The following is a 27,298-nucleotide window of genomic DNA, read 5'->3' on the forward strand; positions in this document are numbered from 1 at the left end:
TGCGCCTACACCATACAACCGCAGTATATTAGTCTATAAACTTAAATAGGTACATAAATAAAACAATTAATGAAACGGACGTCTCACCCACCCGTCACATTTTTTTTCGAAGCTCCTGACAATAAGTGCTGAATTGTCAAGTGCCCATCAATCAAACTCTATACGCACGTATACACCTTAAGTTTTTGTATTTTATTTTTTTTGACGCGATCTACACGTCATTATATTATTCTAATTTCGTTTTTAATTGAAACACTGTATATTTGGCGCGAACGGACGCGACGACGGTAATAATTATTCCTTAATTATCGTCAAATAAAACCGCTCGTACAATAGTATAATAAATAATAACAATAATATATTCACTATATCGAAATACCAAAATAATATAATCAACAGTTATAACACAGGTAGGTGCGATGTGTGTATAGCAGGTACCATTAATTACAATTACCTCTCGCGAGAGGCGTCATTTCGGCTTGTATAATATATTATCATAACACGACCGTCCCAATCCACGCCACGCTCATTCGATTTATATTTTATATTTATATAATAATATGACGTATTTTAGTGTTCGCAACTTACACGACTTCAATAATAATTTTCTTATCGACTTATAACAGTTAAATTTCCACCGCGTTCGGCCGCGTTATCTTTCGGGGTAACGCGCAGATAATAATATAATATTTTATACTTTCTCCGTCCGCGATGTATTATAATAACAACGCGCGTATATAATGCAACCGCATTTCGTTTTCCTGGTGCGTGTATTATATATTTTAACATCTATCTTTTACACACAGCTGAGGCTGTATAATATATAGTGTACGGTAGTATAATAATAATAATATATGTATATGCCCGTCTCCAGGAAATTAGTTCTATTGTGCGCGTCATACTCTGGCATAAATCCAAACGGGTGCGCCGTCGCTTTTTAATCTCATCCTTACACCAGTACTTTATATATTATTATTATTGTTATTATTACACATTTTAACACGTTCTAATAGTGTGAGTTCCCCACGGTCTAATGAAATATTACTTTTATTTTTGGTTTTCTGAACGTTTCTCGATGGTCTGCGCGTTTTACGCGTTATAACTTTTTATATTTTATTAACTGTAGTTTTCATCGTATGAAAACCATTCGTATTCATATGCAGTAATCGTATCCTGAACACGGAATCGTGTACAGGATAATTATTGTTTTAAAGGTAAAAACCCGTTTCTTCAAAATGCATTCATACTTTAAAATATCTACTTACTATCAGAATTCCATAAAAAACAATATTTTTTAAATCTGTCATCATTTTTTAAATGCTTCACATCTTTTTACGACTTCATATGTTTTAAATTTAGTATACCATAACTGAATATTTTTCTGAGAATTTTGATAAATTTATGAATTGAATGTGGAACTATAGTATACTGAATTAGTTATATGAACTTATAACTATTATAAATAGGTATTTAAATGTCTAAGTTTATAAGAGCACGTCACTCCGAAGTGGCAAAATGAAACAATTTCAGTCCACTACTCCGCTCATCAAGATTTTAAAATGTAAATAAATAGGTACAAGATGCTCATAAGACTTCCCACTTTTTCGAATTTAAATTCTTATAGGTACTTACGTCGAAATTCTCAGAAAAATACGCCTTCTCTTCCAAAAGCGTTAGTACTTTCTTAGAAAATGTGTGTTTACCCTTAAAAGAATCACCTTGTATACATTATAAAATAACTACAATGTGCATATTATATTATATTATAGTTCATCCGAATAGTGCGCAACTCCATATCCTCTTACTAGTGTCTTGTTCCGAGAAAACAAAAATAAGTTATAATCATAATAAAATAAGAATTTAACCTTAATATAATATATATTATTCGCTATATATAGTTTAATATGTATACAACTGATTTCTCTGCAGATTCGCCGCCTTTGTAGTTTATATACCGTTTGAAATATACATAATAAAACACAATATAAACAAAATCATTATTTGAACAATCTAATTTTATCTGATTTTTACTTATTATTGTACAACAAATTATACAAATCGAAAGTTTCACTGCAGACGTCTCTACATATAAATCGACCGAATAGCGTCGATCTCCTTCCATTTGGAGTACGTCATACAGAAACACTAACATAAAAAGGTTTATTTTTTATTTTTGTCCAACGGTATTATTTATACAATCGTTGTATATGTGAGAATTTGAATAGATGACACCTGTTTCGAAAAAAGTAAAAACCGTCTGCGCGTTATTGTGTAACAACAATCGCGTCCAAATTATAAAAAACGACGTGTCTACTCGTTACACAGGTGTGTGGGATCAAAAACCAAATCTACCGAGTCTCTGATGTCGTTGATAAATTACTCCCTTGATTTTATGTAATTTGTGGTCGTATATTATATCATATTATAACTATAACGATATCGTATTATGTATAATAATAATGTAGTATCGGTGCAACCGCGTTACACGGCTGCGCATGTGATGAAAAGAGACTCGGTCAATAAATTCACGACTTATATTTTTTTTATTAAAAACTCGTTGTCTCTGTTACTCGTGACCAGAAATTGACACGTGGCAAAAACATAAATCGTTCTGAAAAACTATACTTCGCATTATCTCATGCTGCAGAGCAGTGATCACGATAATAGTTCTACGCGCAACCAAAACCAATTACCGCCGTCCACACTCGCAACAACTGCGTATTAACGTGGTCTGACCGTAATTTTATATCATTTAATATGTTTCGGGTATGAATCGCGGTCATAGCAGAAATTACAAAATATACGAATTACGGCACAAAGTCGATTACACTTTATACCCGTGACGGCGTGACCCGTCGGCGTATATACAAAAATATTGTTATTATCGTGCGACCTCCGGTTGACGAGCTGCACAACAGTGTGTTTTTTGATAACATTACGCGATACGTCTCCGTATACAAAACGCCGTACGATGTTATTGTGTACTCGTCGTGGACGGTTTTTAGGATATAATAGTATAAACTATATATAAAAGATCCGCAATAACCCATATACACCAAATTCCTATAGTTGATTTTACTGGTTCAAATTTGTACTCAATATGTAATTTGATATATTTATTCTATATAATGTACACAAGGCTAATATTAACCTCAAACGTGAAAGACTATAATATTATGAACAATAATAAAAAAAAAATATAGTAAGTAATAACATGAAACCGCAACAGTAGTGGATCAAATGTAGGGGCAGGGAGATGACATTTCAAATTATTATGAACTTAGAAAAATAAAAAATAAAATCAATACCCAGGTATACCATTATACTGTATATTCATCAATATTAATAATTTTCTCAATAATGCATCATGGTAACTATGTTAACATTTATTTATGATTAATATTTATAGCGCCTGCTATAGGCACCATATAACTCTTTAATTTTTATAAAATGTATACTCAGTAAAAAACCCCTTTGTTAATAATAACTACGCAATATTAAATCGATGCAGCTTTTTTTCATTGGAACTCCTCCACTCTGCACTACCTTCAAACTTGTATCCGCAACAGTCACGAGACATAATAATACGCCATACGTGTAGGTGTACCTATTCTGCACAGCATACCTACAACCTACCTACTGCAACGAAATGCACTTATTATTATTCAATCGCACAGATCGCAGCAGCAGCCGCAGCAGCAGTGCCCACAGTAGCCAGTAGCAGTGTTTACAATAATATATTATATTATACGGACAGACTTGTACTCAAAACCAAAAAAATAAAAAAAAAAAGAAGCTTTTAAGCGTTCCCATTGTTTATTGCCGTTATTAATCAGTCAAGTGGGTTAACCGACCGGTCGTCCGCCAATGTCACATGCCTGCTGCGGCTCGGGTTCGCAATACATATTATTATCATGGCGCGTATAATGTACGTGACTCGCCTCTTTAATCGCCAGTCGATTATATTATATTATATATTATGTATATACGTTTATATTATATACTACGCGAATTGATTTGTTTCTTCATTATAATGATATGGCGAAAACCTCGGCCGTTGCACTGCTGCAACAGCACCGGACAATGTTCCAACGACAATAATATTATTATTGCATGGGTAGACGACTTACGTCGCGTCCTGCACCGCGGTTACGACGAGTCCGTCTAGAAATATTCGTAAACGCGTGTGCGGTAAAAAACGGAAGAAGAACGTATATATGTGTATATAGCTCGCACACGAATATCGTTATTATTATTATTATTATTATTATTATTGTCGTCGTCGCTGGAGTTTCCGTGTAGGTATATTATAATACATCCCTCGGAGTGTACCTACCTATATAATATAGCCGGTAATAAACGCGCATAATATGTTATTTAATTACACCGTACACAGGGCCTCGGGGCGTGTCCGTGTGTGAAATACAATGGGGGGCTCTCGCGTTAGATAAAAGAAAATATTTGTGGGTGGTTTGGGAGACACGCGTTTTTCGGGTCCACGGCCGCTGTCGGTAGTAATTATCATTATACCGGCCGAACAACAATAATGCACCTATAATAACGAACAGAACCGTCGCCGGGCCGCATAGTGCACCTATGTTATTATAATTATTACCGGAGACCGTGGTTTTTAATTCTTAAAAAAATATACGCATATATATATATATATATATATATATATATATATACCGCGAGTATACCTCCCCTATAATGTTCTAGCGCCCATAATATATATTATACTGTTTCGCGGCTCGTGTTATACTATATTATTTTGTTTTAAAAAGCACAACAGGTCAAAGTTCAAAATCCAAGTGATAATTACCAAACAAGATATTATATAATAATAATATCAATCAAAGTGCTGCAAGACGCACTCAACCATCAATAACGAGTTATAACAACTACGAAACGATATTAAACAGAAAAAGTGCAGGGTCGTTATATTAGCGATACACATAAATACATAAAGACGTACGCGGGGGAAAAATAATAGGAAATTAATAAGAAATAACAATAATAGGAAGATAAAAATGGAACTTTGAAATGAACAGAGAGGATCTAGAGAGGCGACGAGAAACAACGTGAAAGCTTACAATAAAGTCAATTGAGGTGAGCCAATCTCGTCGACTATATAATAGTAATTTTAGAAGAAAAGGTGCACACCGCGAAGGCGGACGATAGGATATCCGTCATCCTCTGCGGCGGAAACTCAAAAATCAAAAGACCATCGATTACATGCGCAGACTTCAGATGGCGGGGGGGGGGGTGTTTTGGTAGTTGAAACACCCTCCCTCAATCGTGTTTATGCAAAAAATATATTTGTTATGTATGCTTCAGATTTATACGAAATATAATGCCGCATATAGGTATAATATGGTTCTATATCATACTTTATATTATATTAATATTGCTTTGTGACTATACAATAGAGTGTGGCTACTATAGCGACTATATGACGTATATAATACCCTACAGCCTCACAAGTTAAATTTAAATAGGCCCCAAATCGTACGCGGTTGTCGTTGAAATCGTTCATTTATAATATATAAGTAAGGTTTGTGTATAGTATATTATTATTATTATTTTTTTTTTGTTTACATTGAGCTTAAGCCCGGCAACTATATGGCCGAAGTTTTTGTTTGGAGGGGCTATCGGAACGGTTGGTCGAAACACGTTTGTATGTGTGGCAAGGGTTTAACTCGCTAAAAATCCCGGGTGGTCACCCATCCGGGAGCTAGCTACACCGGCCGATACGTACACTCAGAGCGTTTCTGCAGTTAAGTGTACGCCATACCAAGCCAATATGGTATATAATTATATATTATAGTATGTTCACGTATAATATATTAAATCTAGAAATCGTTTATTATACAATATATATATTATATATGACCCACGGTAATGACTGATAGCGTCGACGTTCTATATATTATCTGCCATCCGCCCCATACCATATAATATAATATATAATACGTTGGCCAATATTCGCACATGTTTTCGGTCTTCTTCGGCAAAAACGTACACGCCAATAGTATATAAATTACCGTATTTACAAATATGACGTTCTGAAGATAGATTTCGATAAATATAATTAACCGCGTTCTTCGACTTTCCATTTTTCACGTCCAATATCGTTATATACCTACCTATATATGTGGTATACATATCATGGTTGCTTATTTATTTATTTTTGTACACTTTTTATGTGCACGTCATGTGTATACACGTCCGCTGGTAGGTATATATTATAATTTATAATACATAGGTACGTCGATCGCATCATTTTATTTTCACTTTCACTCCGAAATTCGCGAGCACGTCGATCGTCGATGACTACATTTCGGAGGGCAAGATCGACGCGTTTACACGAAACCCTACGGTATCCATACTATACACAGATCGACTTTGTCGTCTCGGGTAGTATGGTACGCTACGATAATAAATAAAACCCCCTCCCATGGCCGATTACACCGTTTTTAAGTATAAGTATATAAGAGTTTTTTTCGATTATTTTTTGCTTGTATTTATACTAATGCGTTGATGAAAATTATCAACATTTTTGCAGTTTATTTACTACTATATACATGAGCTGTCCGGATGCAGTTTCCAAATGATTATTAAGTTCGAAAACTTTTACCCGAACTCGAACTATATCTACAACGCCATCGGTCAATTTGCACGCGTTTCCATGTAGGAGGCATGTACATTACAATTTCCAAAACATGTAAATACACGTATAAAAGAAACACCTAGTATATAGGATATGAAATCAGAAACATTTATAGCTGTGGGTTGTCCCGGTTCCGATAGGTATACACCTTTATTTTCCCCGCGGGGTCATGCGGACACCAGCAAGCACTGATCGGATTTCAGATCAATGTCAAAAGATATTTCGGAGGTGATTGAGATTTTGAGAATACCGTATGTGCTCGCTAGTGTGCATACTGCAGGTCGCGGGTGAAAGTTATTGTTTTTGTTTTCGATGGGCCGTTTGCAGCTTGTGTTTGAAATTCGACTTTATACACTGTACATAATGTAGAAACTAGAAATCCTTAAAAGCAATTAACTGCGTAATCTGCGACATCTATTGTGCTACCTCGATTTCAGATGGGTACCGTTTTGATCTAATCAACATATTAAATTTTAAACAAAAATCAATCTCGATAAAAAAAAAAACAATAAAATACTTATGTAGGTAAAATAATGTATATACATATAGGTTATAGGTACTATATAGATGGCGTGTAGATTTCTAACGTGTTTTGTATTCGCTTTATTTAAAATTATTTATCCATTAGATAGACCTCATTGGTATTATAATATATGTATATGGATATATATTATTATTATATAACGACGTATTGTTATAATATTTTGAATAATATATTCTCTGTATAGCTTTGACCACTGAATATCGGAATTAAACATTAGGCATTACTTCGCCCATACTAATATATTATTTATAATAAAGATGAAATAAACTACGTTAAATCTCAAGAGTCGATTTTACACCTATATTATATCTTTGCGATTTAATATTATATTTATTAGGTTTAATATAATATGTATAAAATATAGGTACCTATATCGGAATATACCGATCCGTTTTGGCTGTCCTATATTTTTTTTTATACTTGTTTCGTACATTCGTTTTTCTTTTTGTGTTTAGACGCAAATGCAATTGCGTATGATAAATAGAGTAATATTATGAAATACATAGGTGTAGCATATACGTATATACTGTCGTGATTATCGAATTAAAAAAGCTCCTGCCATTAATGCAGAATATAAATACTTATGGAGTATAATACGCGTAGGTATACCTAACCTATGACTATACCTCTATCTACTTTGTCATCAAAATAAATCGTTTGACGATATAAATATAATGATTATACGTATATACGCACACCGGTCATCATCGTTCGTAAAATAAATACCGAACAGCGCATTTAACACCTACACGATTTTGTACTGTGGCGCGCGTGTGCGAGTAAAACATTTTCCTTTTCATTTAACCGATGAATAAAATTGTTTTATTATTATTAATAATGCGTTGTCGGGTGACGGATCACATTATAATCACGGGGATGACTATCAACGGACGCGGCTGTGAAGTATTTCTAATATTATACGTCACACCCGAGACTGATGTATTATATAAATACGAATACCTAGATAATAATATATTATATACAAGGTGATTTATCAATCATGCACTCCACACCGTTTTTTCATTTAACGAAATGAGTTGATTCAAATTTTGATTGTTGGCGTTTTTAAGAAGATGTGTTGAGGATTATATTTTCAAATATTTAGAATTATATTATTGTACCATATTAAGGAGTATCTCATATGGCTTCATAGCAATACAAACTTTTGTGTCTCGTGGCTAACGCCATAGGAAACATTAACGATTTTTGCTGATATTCGGTACTTCGATTTTTCCCACACCACCCCTGTTTAAAAATAAATAAGAGCGGCATAAAAATAAAAAAAAAAATAAAAATCGGCAGTTATGAAAAACCATGAAGTATCTGGATAAATTATTGTCAACGAAAGCGAAACGACCCTGCAGACTCATGGCGGGAATTCAAGTTGTTGATTTGAATTGATATTGTTGAGGCTCGGACATTCTTCACAGTTCTCGATTACACTGCACAGACAATATTAAACCGCAAGCACGGTTTTTTCTAGAGTTAATACGCGTACGTCAAAACGTTTATGGGATTTTTATGGAACTCGTTTTATGGGACGATTTTTTGTGATTTATATACTGACGGTGTTTGAAGTATAAGCACTCGCGCTTATTATATAACCGCGACACTGGTGCAGTTATATATTGTGTATGATTTAGGTGCATGTGTTTGCAATAAAACCAAATACGTTTTAAAATGTATTTACTGCCGCAAAGAGTTTTTTTTTAAACGGGTATCCACATGTTTTCGAAAATGTATAGATTATTATTTTAGGACCGTTTAAACGTTATAACGAACGTGGTAGGTATCGAAACATTTCGCAGGTCGTCCCGTATCGAAATCCAGCATTATAGAATTAAATGTATTGTAATATTTAATATTATATACGACGTTCTTGTTTTTATCTAAACGTTATAAAAGACAAGTATATCATGCAAATATTTAGACTTCAAAAAGAATTATGTACCACGTTGAAAAAATATCCTCCGTACAACTATACTATACGATTGCGATGAGAAAAGTATAATAAATGAATAGATTTTTTTTTAACGTTGTAATACCTGTAGCCTGTATATAGGTACCCACTTTGAACTATCTATATGTAACGAAACACCTTTTTTCCAAATTACAAAAATCGATACAATATTACACGTCATGACGTGCGACCGTGTGACGCATCATGACGTTTGTCAGAAACATAATAATATATACCTATACATTCGAAAGAAGTCGATCCAAACAAACTAATGCGGTTAATATTAACAACGTAGGTACCTATACCTATAATTTGGGTTTCGTCCGCATTCGCACATTGAACTTTGAACTGACGAACGAGTTGATTTGAACCCATCGTCCATTCCTAGGTCCGTATCGTAAAATATTACGTTACGTTCACACGTCGTAAAACGGTATTGATTTTCGTATATTGCGTGTTTTTTTTTCTCCCCTTTTTGCGCGCTATCGACTTTTTTTCGAACGCTCGACCAGCGTTATACATCGCCGCCGCGGAAGTCTACCTCGCCGGATAGAATTTTGTGCGTTCGGTAAATCGTATTTCGCTCCGATCGTTAAAAACAATGAATAATAATAATAAAAAAAAAAAATTGTTTACAAGCGGTTTTTTGTATTGTAATATATTGTGTTCAGTCCGCGACCTACAGCGCGTTGCTTACTCACGCGTTGTACTCGGGTGGAAATTTTTTTTCCCGTTAAATCTGAACGCGTTTGTTCAGTGTTTTCTGGAAATAAACGTTCCACTGGTGCACTGTGCAAAATCGTGTGCCGAATCGCACATATATTCTCACAAAACCGTATACTGCGTGCAACGGTCGAATTTCCGAGTTCATCAAACTATATTATACAATGTTGTAATAACCCTCAAAAATAATACATACATCGCATACGACGAGTCAACGACAATTTATTGTGTCATTCCATCCTCGTACCTAATCGTTATATTATTATATTTTATATTATATCACATTAATATCAAAATAATATGTCGTCAAGGTCGAGTGCATATTATGCGTTTTTTTCCACATTCGCCTAACGACGTGATGTGTTGGACTTATTTATACATTAGCTGCGGTGGTTTTACAAGTTTCTATAAACATTAATAAGTTATTAGATTCTAAACTTTAGAACACCAGCTTATATCCCCGTTGTGCCCGTCAATATATACATATAGTTACGATAGTTGAAATTAATATATATTTATTTATTTTCCGTAGCTTTACTATAATATAATATAGTTACAATTGTACCAAAATACAAAGGTTACCGAGTAATTTTTAAATTGTTTATGTAACTAAAGTTTATTGCGTTGCATTAAATTATGTTTATCGAAACCCGGAACATAGGAGGCTCGCAGCAGAGTGAGCTTTATTCCTAACTTGTTTTCCTTTTCTGCGAACACAATTTTATTATGTCCGGATAAAAATATCACTCTGCTGTTGCTGCACATCAAACGTTTTCAAATCGAAAAAACGCTAAAACCGTTATCACGATGACCGTCCATATTTCTAAGGCCTGCAGCGTGCAGTCACCGCGTCATCCGTTTTGGTCGTGTGCGAGGCGGCGTAAACCTATTTCATATTTGCATAATGATTTATGATGTAATATGTTTATGCAGAACACTATGTAAGACGTATAATATTATGTGTACGAAACGCCAACAGCGACGACGGTGCGATATACACTGCGGCTCTCGAGTGCCGGACGTGTATCCGCGCTTGTTTCCCGTCATCGCACGCCGCCGCCGCAAGCAACAGGTAAATGCGCTCAATGGTCGCTGTAGTGCCGTATACTCTTATTTTCAATGACGTGATTATATAATTTTCTATGTACCCATTACCCTCTCGCAGAGACGGTTGTCGGGAATGAGACAATTTTATTAAAAATTTAAGCAAATCGCGATGATGGTATCGTATACCTAACGATAGGTACCTATTACACAAATGCATGTTTGACCATACCCTGCAATCGCTCGCCACCATCGCTACAGATAAATAATTCGTCAAAACTCGACATTGAGCGCTTTGGAATCATTGGGCCCGTCACTGCAGAGCGTTTACATATTATAATTATATAATTAAATTATAATTTACCTATATGAATATGTGATAGCCGCGGATACTTGGTGAGGGTCCGTGGGTTCGTGCCTGCTACTGCAGGTCGGGTACATATTATAATATATTAATACAGAACGCTCAACGTTGTGCCGGTTTCAACCCAGAAGAATAAGGCGCTGAAAATCGAATGAGAATAATTATTAAGCCAATTTTTTTTTCTTAAAATTATGTATTTCGTACGCGAAGCAGACAGAGACGTTGCACAATAACCGTGGCGATATTAATAACGACATTTTTTATCACGTTCAAGCGATTATAATATGCGAGAGCTCGCGTTTCTGTCGACGTGCGAGCAAAGAGCGAAATTTCGCAGTGCGATGTAAGCTCATTTGCATTTTGAACTGTGGGTGAACGAACCATATTGTATTAGTTTTGAGTCACATAATATTATTTTGTTGTCGACTGTCGAGCCTGCTGGTATACATCGAGTTTATGATTAACTGACACTTATTTGTATATTAATTATTGAATAAAATTTACTGACTTTATATGTATACAATATTACAATATAATATGTACTACAGCGATATTATCGATATATACTGATCATTATTATGTATCGTGCGCTATCACGATCACAATATATTTTTTCGTTTTTAAGCACATATATTTTAGACATTTATATTATAGCCATGATTGAAATAGGTAGGTAGTTGTATTATATACCTACCAATAATACCTGCAGTCACCTGCTGCCCACAAGAGGTTTTTAAATCATATTTATATAATACTATTTCATTAAATATTTAAAAATTGAGTTAAATTTAAATTTTATCAATTACATATAACGATTATCTAGTACATACTTTTAAGCAATACTCAATAGTTGTATTATAATATGTATAGTAGGTATAATTCGTATGCAAATTGTTATTTAATCTGAACTTCGCGATACATTCTCAAAATACAACTATAATATATTACTAATCCTATCGACATCGAAAATAATATTATAAATTACGTTCTATAATTATATGCAATCACTATATCACAACTGTCTTCTCGTATATAATAATAATATATTGTCTGCGCCGCAGTGTTGATTCATTCCGAATAAACAAACATCATAAATCGATGACTGATGATTTTCGATCTCGGAACCATCGTCGCCGCGCAGTTGTCATATCATATTATTATCATTATTGTCATACGACAGCGCACTGCACATTATTAGTTAAGAATATATATATATATATTATGATATAAAAGCGATCTCAAAGAATTTTTTCCTGTCTCATTTACAATTGAAGTATAGACCACCGCGATGATGCGCTGCCGCCGACCCATTGTCCGCAATAGTAGTTCTTCGCGATCGCATTCGTTTTGCGATTTCCAACCATGGACACGAGCCGCTAAACCCATAACGTAATAACCGTATACCCGTTACCGTATAACCTAACCGTATATAATACACGGTATATACCTGCATAACATAGTTCTGGCCTGTGCCGAGCGACCGCGGCACATTTCCTATACTCGTCCGCGGTTTTTTTTTTAACGGCTTTTGGTTTTTGTCGGTCCGGAACACCCGGGATTCGGAATCGATTCGATATTTTATTGATAGAAACTCGCGCTCGTGGCTCGTCGCCGTTGTACACGCTCGATCCAGTTTCGGAAAATGTTTGCTGCATGGAATAGGTAGGCATGGTAGGTAGGTAGGTACGAGAAAATACAATATAAACACGTTTTTTTTTTTCCGAAAACCCGAAGATAAAAAATAAATGTATCCTGTTCCGACCTACAGCGCACGTTGTATAACACACACGATGATAATATAATACGTCGTCTGCAGCACTCTGCGTCGCATACAATATGATTATATATGTTAACTGCGCAGCTACCATAATAACATAATCGTCCATGGTTTGTCGACCACTGCAATTAAGGAATAGAATAATACAACAAAAAAACACACACACACATATGCACAGTCACTCACACAGTCACACAATTATGGCCTGTTATTTATTGATTCGTCTTAATTAACACCCGAGTGTCTCGTCGAAGAACGAACGATGATTTTTTTTCGATAATTTGGCTATAACAATAAGTGACAATAACGAGTCTTAACTATTTTAAATTATACGGACGCGTACGAGAAGACTTTTTTCCTAATTGACACGTTTGTAATAATAATAATATGGTAATGTGCGTCATATTATAATAGTTGTTTCGCTTAATATATTATTGTTATTTTTTCTCGGACGTTGAAATCGTTTAAATCGAATTGAAACCAACCGTTACCTTACCGATGTATAATACCTATATTGTAGGTAACCATTAAAATTCGACCGTGTTTAATTGATATGTATACCACGCACGTGTGAGGCGATACCGCGATGACATTATTTTGAATATATTTGTTTCAACCACATTATTGTGGTGTGTTATTGCGCGTACATAGACAATTCATGGCTATTATTATGGGTTTCTTAATAATCGAACGCCAGGAATAAAAGTTAAACTTTCATTGTCCGTTTGCTGTTCAATATCGTAATAAATATGTAGGTACAACACGCCGCTTTCGGGTGCATTCATAGTCGTTTCGTTAGAACACGTATATCGTTATAATAATTATTAATGTATGTTATATTATTATGTACATATAGGAGCTCATTACCATGCATTAATAATATTATATAAGTACTGTATATTTAAGATATTTGATCGATTGCGATGGGTATAACATAATATTATAATAAGTAATAACGTTTTGTACGTATATGATATTATGTATTCATGTATAAACGGTGTTGTGTGAATTATTATAGATTATTGGTGATAAAACGTGTCCGTCCGTAAGGCGTAATGATATAATGAGCGATATCGGACAGACAAATTACGGTTGTATATCGCACTTTCGTTTTTTTTCAACACACGTGTTTGTCTCGCAGGTACTCAATATTCAAATAAATTACCGTTTAGTGTACCGGAAGTTGAACAATCGAGTTTTATCGTATGCATCGTTATCTATGCAACAGTATACGGAATACCGATGCATATGATATATGGCAATAATAATCGATTTTGTCCGATTATAATCTCATTTTTAAAAAAGAAAAAAAAAACAATTTGCAAATTACCGTCGTTATACCCGGCAACACTACAACTGTGGTTCTCCAACACAAACCACCTACCTGTTAGACCTACGGTCAATAATCCTATATAGCTCGTTATATAAATAATAAAAATATAAGAGGTAAAAAGTTGATCGATAAATATATTTAAGTGTGATTTTACATAACATTTTGGTGATGGAATTATATGAGCTTACTATAATAATATTTACATAACCGTCTCGTCTCGATGATAACCGCACACGGTCAATTAATATTTAATTAACGATCGGCCGGTGTGTGATCGAAACCATAAAGTCGATTCGTAAAAGTCTGGCGCATAGTTTAATGTACAAAAGATTTTTTAATATTATTTTTCGATTTGACAGTGTAGTGACAGTCGTGGTTATATTATTACCACGAATCACGAAATACCGATTTTACAAAATTAATTTATTATAACCATTATCATATACTAATAATTGCTTTTGCTAAGTGCCAATTCGTTTCAGGAGAAATAATAAGCTCGAAAAGTATGGTGCGACCCCATACCATTTAGATCGAATAAGAAACGCATATTATCGTGGCTTAGAAATTCCGTTATTAGATTGGCACCGATTTTCGAAGAAATCGCAACATAATATTCGGAGTTGATTTCTATTGAAAAAAAAAAAATGTACTCTTTGAGTTGAAATCAATAATACGCCACTCTCCGACCCGCCTGGCCGCAAACCACGAACGCTATAAATCACGCATGCGAGTATGCGACCTGCAATAGGTGTGGCGCGGTAATTGTGTATGATCCTCATCGAGAGGAAGAGGCTTGCGTTTTGCGTACGTGTTATGTGATGCACTACGTTTCGCCGTTTCGACCGGGTGCGAAGACGCGAACGTTTAGAGGACTTGGTACTGGCAAAACCGTCTGCCTCATCATCGGCAGCCCCTTTGGACGTATCAATGTTACAACATAATACAGTATGATATCATTGCACCGACCTTGCGCTGCCCTGATTTTCGAAGAAATCGCAACATATTCGGAGTTGATTTCTATTGAAAAAAAAAAAAAATTTACTTTTTGAGTTGAAATCAATAATACGCCACTCTCCGACCCGCCTGGCCGCAAACCACGAACGCTATAAATCACGCATGCGACCTGCAATAGGTGTGGCGCGGTAATTGTGTATGATCCTCATCGAGAGGAAGAGGCTTGCGTTTTGCGTACGTGTTATGTGATGCACTACGTTTCGCCGTTTCGACCGGGTGCGAAGACGCGAACGTTTAGAGGACTTGGTACTGGCAAAACCGTCTGCCTCGTCTGCAGCCCCTTTGGACGAATCAATGTTACAACATAATACAGTATGATATCATTGCACCGACCTTGCGCTGCCTCGAAATTCGCGAAATGTGTTCAAGTGTGCCGCAACTAATAATATTCTAATGCAACGCATATAGTACCTGCCTGCCTACATTACGGGCACCGGTTGTATTGCCGGCGCAAAAATCCTTTTATCACAATGGCGCTGCAGCCGCCGGAAGTGAATATTATATTATGCGCCCACGCGAGTCCGGACACATATTGTACGTAAACGCATGTCGATGACGGTTTCGTATTATATTTTGATATCAAACATAATTATTATTACAGTACCAGTGCGGTATACGTGTGTGTACGCGGTATTTGTGTAATGACGCTGTGTTTCGCGAGGACTTTCACCGGGAGAGTCGAACGCGAGAACAGAATAATATTATATTATACGAGTCCTCTGCACTCGGCGTTCTCCGAAAACGGAAGACAGCAAAATCCGTCACTGCGGCGCGCTACATCCGCACACGTATTACGTAGCACGAGAGACGGACAGAGTCGGAACGTTACGATCGGAACGTCTTTATTACTCCGTGCGTAATACTGCAGTATTGTGGCGGAGACCGCACCGATTATTATTATTTTCGAAGGGCCGCTTTCGGCCAATTTACTAGGTTTTTGCAGGTTTTCCGTCGAAATGTAGTGGCTCCCGTTCGACCAGAAGAAGTATAGAGGCGAAATAAAAAAAATAAAATGATTACAGTCAACGAAACTCTATTTTGATTGACTACGATCAAAAAAAAAAAAAGTTTAAAAATAAAATATATCCTGTCTGCGATAAGTTAGTCCGCGAGCCGCTTGTTATTCATTATACAGTAAGTGTTATGTGTATGTTACTGTATAATATTATGCATTTATGAGCAATGTACGGTATTTTATTAATCTTGCTTGATGATCGATGACGGGCGTGTGAAACAACGAGCCGTGATGGCCGATAATATAAAAGATACTTATTATGTAAAAATACGATCCAACGAAATCTTTAAACGGCTAGCAGGCTGCGGCTCTCCTCGTCGTGCGCCGAGACCAGCTCACAGACAGCGGTGACAATATTATTTAAAAATAAAAAATTGTCTAGTTTTCAACAAGGTTTGAATAAATTGTTATAGTTATTGAACACTGAATTGTCTGAATTCTTCATCGGAAATCTGTTGTCATAGTAACGTAAGACTGTCTATATGCCCAATCTCCCTAGAAAATTAGTTCTTAAACTTTTGAGGTTGTACCTACAAGGTCAAGTATGTGAGATAGTGATCTCATGAAAATGTTGATGCCTCTCCTGAAATTGTGTCACACCCACCGGCCACCGCAATAGCTGAGATGGGCAGGGGTGCCCCCAGGTTGAAAACCCTTGATATTGTTTTTTTTTTTATAATAACAATAATGTCGCGCAACATCGATGCAAAAATCGTCTTTGTCTCCGTGGTTATTGGCCCGCGCTAATATCATTTATTGTATTTTAAATAACATATAATACATATATAATATGTCGTGTGTACAAGGACGTGGTGAAGCGCGATGAATAGGAGGTGATTTACGAAATAAATTTATAAAAAATTGTCCCTCGCCGGACACAATACGTATGGGAGGTGCACCTATACTGTAGTACCCGACACAATACGTATCATTATCTTTAGGTCAGTATACTATATGCGATATAATATACATACTGTAAGACTATTACTCTGTGGTGTCATATTTTATAGCCCCCGTGGCGGTGCACGTAGAAATCCCCGCACCCATAATAATATTATGCTGTCCGACAGACCGAGCGAATATTACGAAACCGGCCGGTGGTCTACCGCAGCCCGCGAATTTAGTTTCACCCGTCTCGCGTCTCTTCGTTTGGTCTTCGTCTTCGGCCGTCGTGTCGCCATTGTCTCGTAAAAATGTAAAATAATGATTGTCTTACTATTGTCGTGATATAACATCGTAGCTATAATAGTACCCAGGCATTATTATTATTATTGTTGTTGTTATCATATAATAATATATTTTATTATTATATGCCTGCGTTTACCGCGGGGCCGGTTATGCGTCCAACTGTAAATCGTACTACACGACTTACGACGATCGGGCAAAAAAATCCACGGGATCGCCGAACGAACGATGGAAAAAGAACGAATGGAATAACAATCTATCAATCTATTTTCTCGTTACTCGTATTACAAGTGCGCAGAAGTCAAGAAGTATTGAAATGTCATCGGTTGTTGGCGTTTTTCTATTCTCTGGAGGCGGTTGCGGAACCGTGTATATCGTGTTATGTTATACCGCTGGAGTTACTATTATAGGTACCAATATGTACCATTGTACCGATATAGAAGAGAGAGAGAGAGAGAGACAGAATAATTCAAGAGAAGACTTGTACAAATTTTCAGAAAATAATTCTGACGATATTATATTGAAAAGGTCGAACAAAAATCCACGAAATGGGAAACGTCATTGCAGAAGACCAGTAACAGGGAAATTCTTTCTTATTTTTTTTTTTTAATTCGCGGGAGTTGAGACGGAAATACCAACATTTTACTTGGACAATTATTTTGTCTTTTACTCTACCACGAACGGTTAATATTTCGGGCTAGCATTTTGCACATACCTAACCTACATTGTTCTGCACGTGTAAATATTATAGGTACCGTATTGTCGCGTTTAATATATTATTATTTTGTATTTCAATATTTCAGCAGTAGATACACTTTGTTGACACGTGGCTGCTGTTATCCGTTTTCTGTTTCAACAAAATGTAATTTCAGCGAACAATTACTGTGCGAATACCTAATGCATTTAGTATTTACATTAAGTATGATGTCAAAAACAATATGTACGGTTGAACACTTAATCAGAATATTAAATTTTGCCATTTTCATCGTGTTTGTATATAATTTGATCATATTTAAAATTATGCAGCGTTTCTGTATTATGAATAATAATTGTCTTTAATGTTCAAATCATTAATTATTTTGCCTTTCCCTCACGAAAATTCGAAACCATAAAAATCATAATTTATATTAAAAAAACCGAGGACTATAATATATACCGCTATAAAATGAATAACAAAATATCAATTGATAATAATTATTATACGTTCTAAAGTATGCCGGTTTACATAGTCTTCTTATACAATACCTGTATATAGAACGTCTGACCAAGAAATATGAAATCCCAACAATAACGATATTTCTGTGCGTCTCAATTGAAACGGCTTTATATACCTATTTGTACAATAATACAATATTATTATGTCGAATAGCATAATAATAATAATAATAATAATATTATATTATATATTAATTCGTGACCTACTATGTATAGTATTATATTATTATGTCAAGTGTGCCGGGCGATTGTGCCGTTCACAATCATGCGAATAAAATACGTTTCCGGTGTTGAACTGACACGCCGCGACCCTCCTGAATCCACAATAATATAATATATTTCATTGTTCTGCACTACCTCCATCACGAGTCTTCGATCTCGCGAGATACCTACCTACGTGATGAACTAATATGAAAATGTATATCGAATAAGGTTTTTCGCCTAAACATTATGATATTATAATATGTCCACGGTACGGCGTCCGTCGTTACGCGTTACACAAAACTATACAATACGTACACACACCGTTCGGTTGCAAAATAAAAATTATCGCAGCAATTTTAAGCAAAACAAAAAAATTCGTCGCCGCGACGAGGTTCCCGTGGTTTCTACAGTTCGGGATCATAGAGCAATAGTATAGTAAGTTATACTCTACGATCGAGATTTGAAACATGCCGTCTGTAAGGCGTTTCGTATAGGCAATATTGAGGCGAAACAATGCTACTTTTTACGAATTTTCATTCCATAATACCGACCGGATCCGATGATGCGATTTCGATATTGAAACGGATTTGAACTTGTCAATGTGCTTGATTCGGATACTACGAACGACTTTTTCCGTTTATTTAATCCGTACGGAAGCGTTATTATTCATTGTTGCATAATATTATTATATTCAATGTATAAACGCATCGCATTTTTAAAGTCAAACCTCGATAGTTGTACGAGTGCACATTTTTCACACTATGTTAGTACAATCCTATGAAGGTAGTCCGATTTGAAAATCATTGTCATAATATTAAGTCGACCTAACTACTACGCTGGAATGAAAACAGATCTTTTAGCAGGAACCGTTACGCGAATCCGGTACATCGATTAGGATTTATTATCTCTCCTCGCGGTCGTCACCGTCCACGCAGAGTGCGTGCGACGATAACAATCGATGTAGGTATAAACCAGGTAATCAGAACAACATCAAAAATACGCGGTGGACCGAGAATCTGGCGGAAAAAAATCTCGACTCGTAGCGGATCCGCGCACCTCATTCTACAATATTGTCATAATATTAAGTGGGCCGCGTCAAGAGATCCAACGACCTAGACGTTAACGCGGTTCTCTGGACGCGGTACTTATGTACCTTGGTACCCGCAGCGATGTCCTTGACGGACGATCGACGTCGACAATAACGAACCGCGATGTCATAATAATTCTGTCGTTCGCCGACGACGTTCGGTTCGGGAGCACCTGACCCCGATTCGTCGCGCCAATCCTGTGCTATTTACAACGCGCATCATAATAATAATTATTATAATATTATTATTATTATTAGGCACACATTGCAATTTAATGTCGTTTTATTACGGCGTGCGCGTAAACCGATAAACGCGATATTGTAATAAATACGACCGTTTTGTTGTCATTAATATTATTATTAAAATATTGTTATTATTTATCATCGACGCGTACACGAAACCGTTTCATGGCCATTAGCCATACAAACATATTTTCCCGAACTATGTGCGACAAGCCCAGTCGATAAAAATGTCTACGTACTGCACAACACGCTGTTTACGCGTTGCTCTGCGCCCGCCCGACGGTGTATAATATAATATTATTATAATATAGTTTATTATGATTAACGATTATCATTTAGTCGACGCAGTCGAATACCTTAATTAAAATCGTGTTTGGTATGATAGTGCGCCGTTTGGTTTTTGACAATTATTTTAGGTAGGTGTGTGTTTTAAATATAATGCCCGCGGTATAATAATATGATATCATATCGACGATCGTTCGCCGCAGCGTAATATTATGTCTGTTATTATTATCCTGTCGGAGATTATTGTACGTAATTTATATATTATTATGATAGTACGCGTTATGTTTGATAATATCATCATCGTTTTACCAGAATCGTATATTATTCGAGCCGTATTAAAAAGGATGTCTTGTCGTTTTTGTTACAGAAATAGAAGCCAAAGAAGCGTGTAAATGGCTAAGAGCCGCCGGATTTCCACAGTACGCGCAAATGTATGAAGGTGAATAAATTATTATTATTATTATTATCGTTATCGTTATATAGGTACGTCGCACCGGTCGCCGCGGAAATCCGATTTTCCGAATTTTTTCACGACGTTTTACTTTGTCTGTCCTGTATAGATTTGCAATTTCCCATAGACGTGAACGGCGTACAAAAAGACCATCCGTTTCTAGACCTAGACTCGTTACAATCGTTGTTCAGGAGACTGCACGCTTTGAACCGTTGCGCAAACATGAAATTGGATTTTGTGCCAAAACACGCAGTGAGTATACCACCTATGTACACTGTTTTTCAGTTTTACCGATCGATTCGATGCATGTGATCATTGTGTGCGGGTTCCGATCGATTAGAAACGCTAGCGTAGTCGTTTTAATCGAAACCGACGCGATAATAATATTATAATATCATTGATTATCGTACTCATAATCAATCAGTGATTGTTATAATATTATGTCGAACGCGGAGATAAAACACGCGAAACGTATACGTGTTAATATTTATTTATAACACAACGAAACGCATAAATAATCAAACACACGGACTGCAGCAGCTGTGTACGATAATGTTTTAACACCACTGCACACGATAGTGTAATATTATTACGCTTATTTTCGTCGCGATCGAGTCTCTAAAACAAAATTTATATTTTATTATATTTAGCCCTCGATTACCGCAACTGCACAACCCGATTACCAAACCGTTCCAGCCCGATTCCAATCAACATCTTAGATTTTACTCAAAACCGTTACTATCCTATATTATGTCGTCCCAGCCTGGGGTTCCACTTATCACCTACCGCGGTCCAAGATATCGGACTACGCACGATCACAGCCTCCCCAAGGATTTTCTCAAAAAACACCCTCCCGCTCAAATCTCTACTACCCTCGGGCGTAAGAAGAACGCTTTTCTACAGAAATCCATTCACCGTTTACATAATATGCTATACGCCACCTAGAACGCCCAGAGTCTAGGGAAATGCTACCAACAACAATTATACCCTGCAGAAAATTTTTTGCACATTCTGCAGACTGGTCCCAACTATACTGCTGTAACCGCGGTAACTTATTAAAACCAATAAACTGTAACCTAATTAGGCAACCGTCTGACATGATGAGACCATCATATTGTCATACAAACGGCTCAAAGAAGCACAACCCGTCTTTGTACTAGGATACAATAATATTCTTGAATAATAATAATATGGATAATACCATTTATTATAATCGATGATAATACATAATCTTTTTATATGTACAAATTGATGTGTATAATGGGGCTAATCGCTAATAATATGTAGGATGAGAACAAAAGTAACGTCATCTGCAATATGACGTATAACGGCTATATAGCGCCGTAGTGTTTTCCAACTTATTAGGATTGCAAAATACTTTTTATGGACCCCCTGCATGGCAGAAGAAGGATCTATGTATAATGGATAACCATAGGTATCAAACATAATATTGGGAAACACTGCGATACATAGTCGATTTATTTTCTTCTCCTAATACAACCGATTTCACAAGGGGACATTCCTTGCAACAACCATTGTGATTTTCGTAAAAAAAATTATACTGTCCCGTTAAAATTTGCAGCAAAATCCGAGCGGCGATTTATGTGCAACAAATTTTGGCACCATCACATTACTATGGCGATGATAGTCGGCGTGGTGCCAATATAAATAGTAAAAACCATTTTAGCGTAGCATTTTGCGCCAAATTTGGTGTAAACGCCACCGCGTGTTTCCACACCACCCATACAAACATTTTTATTTCCCAGCCCGAAATCATTTGTGCAATAATTGATATTTAACTAAATTCATGGTGGGTACCCTTTTAAATAATATATCTTATACATAGATATAAAACGTAATGACTATAGCTTTGATGTTTCAGTATAATATAAATATAAGTACCCAGAGCTGGATAACCATTAATATGCTTAATACTTAAGGATTTAGGTTTAGTTTTAATACTTTAGGCTTGTATAAATCACATAAGACATACAGACGAGAAATTACAGGGTCTTTGATTAAAATAAACAGTATAGCCTCTTGTATTAAACTATATATAGACATTGAGTATTTAGTTTTGTCGTTTTTGCAGTATTTCACCACGTAGGTTGAGGGAAACAATAATTCCTTAAAAATGTGTGTCCTAAGTGTCTATGTGTAACAGTCCTTCCTTTTCCCTCTGAATTCATCCCCCTTTGCTGCTTTCTATCAAAGCTATTTGTGATTTTGAACATAATATTGTTTTTACTGTACACCACGATATACTCTTGTAGAAACACCCCATTTTCCTTCTTCTGTCTTCATCGGGTTATCATCATCCCTCTCCCGCAATTTAACTCATTCTAAATTCTTGGTCTCTCCCCGTTATCGCCAATATTATTTCCTTAATTAAATTATCTAGCTCATAAAAAGCTGCTTCTCGATTTAACCGCTTTCATAAACTGTGGAATTGAAAATTAAATTTTGCTGTACAATATAATATTATGTTTTATTTATTAAAGGGTTTAGTAACCCCGCGTAAAATCACTGTCAATATCCAACGATTTAACATAATATTATTATTGTAATAACGACGAGCAACGTGTATCGCAGGGTGACGACTCTGACTCCGAGGGGGAATGCGCGCTGAGCGAGAACTGGACGTTCCAGAGGGAGTCGAGGAGGTGGTCCAGGGTGGACGACATCGTCAACACGGCGGTGATGCTGCAGCAGCAGCTGCAACCGCCGTCGCCCGTCGACCACCATCAGCAGCAGCAAAACCACGACCTCCAACCATCGCAACAGGGTGTTGGAGGCAAGTTTGGCAGTAACACGATGCCACAGCCACCGGTGCAGTCTGCCGAGCAGCTGCAGGCGGCGGCTGCAGCGGCGGTGGCGGCCGATGCGTCGGACGCGGCACTGATCTCGCGATTCCGGCGATCGGGCAGCGAGCGGATCAGGGACGGCGCCAAAGCCATCCTGCGCCGGGTGGAGAGCCTGAAGACGAGACGTCGGAAACAGCGCAACCGCGACGGCGTAGTCATCGGTTCACCGCAGGTTTGTACACACTTCTATTATATATCATTATATTATTGTGTGCATAGACGGTTTTTCTGTAAGCGATATATATATATTATATAAGTATGATGGTATAAGTAATTCAGCGTGCGTGGTCGACGGAGTTCATCAAGTCGGTTTTCGGTGAGGTTAAACGAAGTATGACTTGACTTCGCATTGAATATAATATTCGAGGTATAGAATAAGTAGGTACTGCAGATAACGTCAACAGCTGTAGCGAACACAAGTCGTCCATACGAACTAACGTTTGTGTGTTTTTTCTTAAAAAACTGTATTTTTACGATATTTTTTTATATTGTCGATTCTTATCGGTTTTTTTTATTCCCAACTTAAACATTTCATAATATAGGTATTTTCTTTTATTGTAGTTTTATACATTTTGGTATTTGTAATGGTTTTTTTTGTTTCTCTATGGGTATTCGGTCCAGCGACTATTAATTTTTAAAACAATTCTCGCATATTAATATAGTAAATATACAAAAACAAGTTTATTAAGGTTAATAAGATGTATTTAGAAATCTGTACACGTCGCACCTGATTAAAAGTTTAAAAAAAAAAATGCAGCAACCGCAGTCGCCCTTTTATAATATAGCTGTAGGTTCATTTTGAATTTCACGGCGCTAAGGAATACCTAATAGTATTTAAAAATCTAGACGAGAGGACTGAATAATGGCATGTGGAAGGCCAAGTGACTCGTTTAAATTTAAAAAAAACTATTATAGAAAAGTATTCTGATTTAAAATAATATTATAGACAAGATAACATAATAATATGATAATATGATGAGTCTCTACAAAATTACTAGAAATGACCCTAGTAAAATGAAAATTGTATCTGTTTTTATCTTTCGTGGACATTTACTGGAAAATATTCACTAAAATAAATAAACACAATTATATTGGGTTTTTTTTTTTTAATAATTTGAACATTAATTCTGATCGTATAGGCACTTAATATAAACTCGATGGGAATAATATAAATACATAATACAAGTTACAACTATTATAGGATCTGTTGTGTAAATAGGTTCGTAAAATAACCAACAGAACAAGTAAATAATATAATAAGGTTATCAAAAACTAAAAGGTTAAACATTGAGGTCGTAAAAAATGTTTAACCATAAATTATAATACGAATTTCTCCCAAATATTGTACTTACTTATGTACGCACAGCAGGATCTATAAAAAACAATATGACGGAAGAGCCGTAATAAAAGGTTACTGTTACACGAGTGTCCGTCGGTCGATCTAAAAAAATAATATTCCAATGAGAATAATATTACCATAAATGTGTATAACTTACAAACTTAACGTACACCGGAGTTCCAAAACATATATAATATATATATATATATTGCTTTAGTTTCAAATAAATTGTTGTAACGTTTAGTCTTTAGTACAATAACAATATACATAATATCCTCATTAAATAGTCATTATATCGATGGATTTGTTTAATTCCTCGTCCCCCGATTATTTCCAAAAACCAGATGTCCTTGAGCCCGAGATTTCTAATTTTAATGTATTGCTATATACGTATTAGTAAAATCTCTAACGCGTTAAATTATAACGAACGCAATGCGACGACCGTAAAAATAATATTATTAAATGTCTTAAACTCTTAATTACTTGAATACGATTTGTTACGATAACATTAATGCCCATGCTTATATATTATCCAGTTGGTTTTTTTCAGGAAAACGATGTAACTATTTTTTAAATTAAAAAATATGAAAATATTTATAAATAATGCGGTGCATTTATAATTTGTAATTGTCTGCCTATATTTATTTGTAGCGTAGTCCAATATGATATGTTAACTTCAAAAATAATATTATGATTTTCCGTATACTATGCATATTACCTATGTCATTATGTCATGGATTTTTGCCAACTGATTAATAACGGTGCCTATATAATTATAGGTGTCAAGATTCGAATATTTTTGTATAAACATTATTTACGTTGTATAATATTTTACGTAAATTATTCTAGAAAAAAGTGTGGGTAAATTCTTATGTTGAAAACTCGAATGATAAAAATCTCAAAATCTAATTTAAATAATCGATAATAATAATGGTAAATAATCTCACGGGAGTTTAAAAAAAAAAAAATAATACTATCTATGTCTAGTACACGTGTCTATCTATGGCTGATATCTTTGTCGACCTGATGACGAGATGTATTCTGTAATTCGTTTCCTTTTGACAGCTATACGCATCTCATACTTTCGATCAGGCTGATGTTTTCTTATTAACTTACGATTACATATCATATTATTATAACTCATATAATATTATAATATACCTTATACCTACATATTAGGTGCATTCCGGTAGTATAATATCTACCATGTTCCAAGACGTAACCGCATATGAACTATACTAGGTTGGTTATCATCAGTGCTTTGGCAATTTTTTTTTTTTCTGGAATATTCCCATTCGTCGTACTCCTTCAAAATTAAATAAATAATACATTTTCGATGATTTGAACGAAAAGCCGTCTCTCAACGTGTTTTAATGACGTATCGATTTTCCTCTCGTGCGCAGATCATTGACATGGCTTCGATGCAACAACGGATGAAGGAACTTAACTGCGTGGACGTGACACCGCCGGATTCGCCGGTGACCGACGACCACATTAAGGCCAAACGGTTCTTGGCCAAGCCCGAGTCGCTGGACTCGCTGGCATATTCCGATTCAGAACTGTCGTGGAGAAACGAGTACACGGACGCCAACAGCAATAACACCAAGGTAATATAATGACGATCGATTAACATTTATAGTATTTTAACGAGTAGACGTATTGTCGATCATATTATTATATTTTAATTTTTGTCGTCTGTCGTACAAATATAGCCACTGCTGGATTTCATGGCCTTTGACGGGAGTAACGAATTCTCATCTCCCAACGGCAGTCAAGATAGCCGCACGTACAAAAACAAATGTAAGATCCGAATACATCATGATTTAAAATTATTTGTGCTCGGTTCAATAATGTCTATATTTATATCGTGTATTTCTAGACAACGACAGCGTGGATTCGGTTTCGAGCGCAGTGCAAGACAGCGACCAAGATCTAACCATCAAATCAAAGTAAATAATAATATATAATAAATAATAATAAT

General features: G+C 35.8%; 1 protein-coding gene across 2 annotated transcripts in view; it reads left to right on the forward strand.

The window, feature by feature from the left end:
* Nucleotides 1–27,298, forward strand: part of LOC132940885 (rho GTPase-activating protein 7) — a 111,162-nt gene that overhangs the window by 78,558 nt on the left and 5,306 nt on the right. For both annotated transcript variants that reach the window (XM_061008685.1, XM_061008686.1), the window contains 6 exons: nt 21,031–21,102; nt 21,224–21,366; nt 23,707–24,150; nt 26,721–26,924; nt 27,030–27,117; nt 27,197–27,266. In XM_061008685.1, coding sequence (XP_060864668.1) covers nt 21,031–21,102; nt 21,224–21,366; nt 23,707–24,150; nt 26,721–26,924; nt 27,030–27,117; nt 27,197–27,266 — 1,021 coding nt within the window. The remainder of the gene's footprint in view (nt 1–21,030; nt 21,103–21,223; nt 21,367–23,706; nt 24,151–26,720; nt 26,925–27,029; nt 27,118–27,196; nt 27,267–27,298) is intronic.

The sequence above is a fragment of the Metopolophium dirhodum genome, chromosome 3 (genome assembly GCF_019925205.1).
Source record: "Metopolophium dirhodum isolate CAU chromosome 3, ASM1992520v1, whole genome shotgun sequence".
NCBI classification, from domain to species: Eukaryota; Metazoa; Arthropoda; class Insecta; order Hemiptera; family Aphididae; genus Metopolophium; species Metopolophium dirhodum.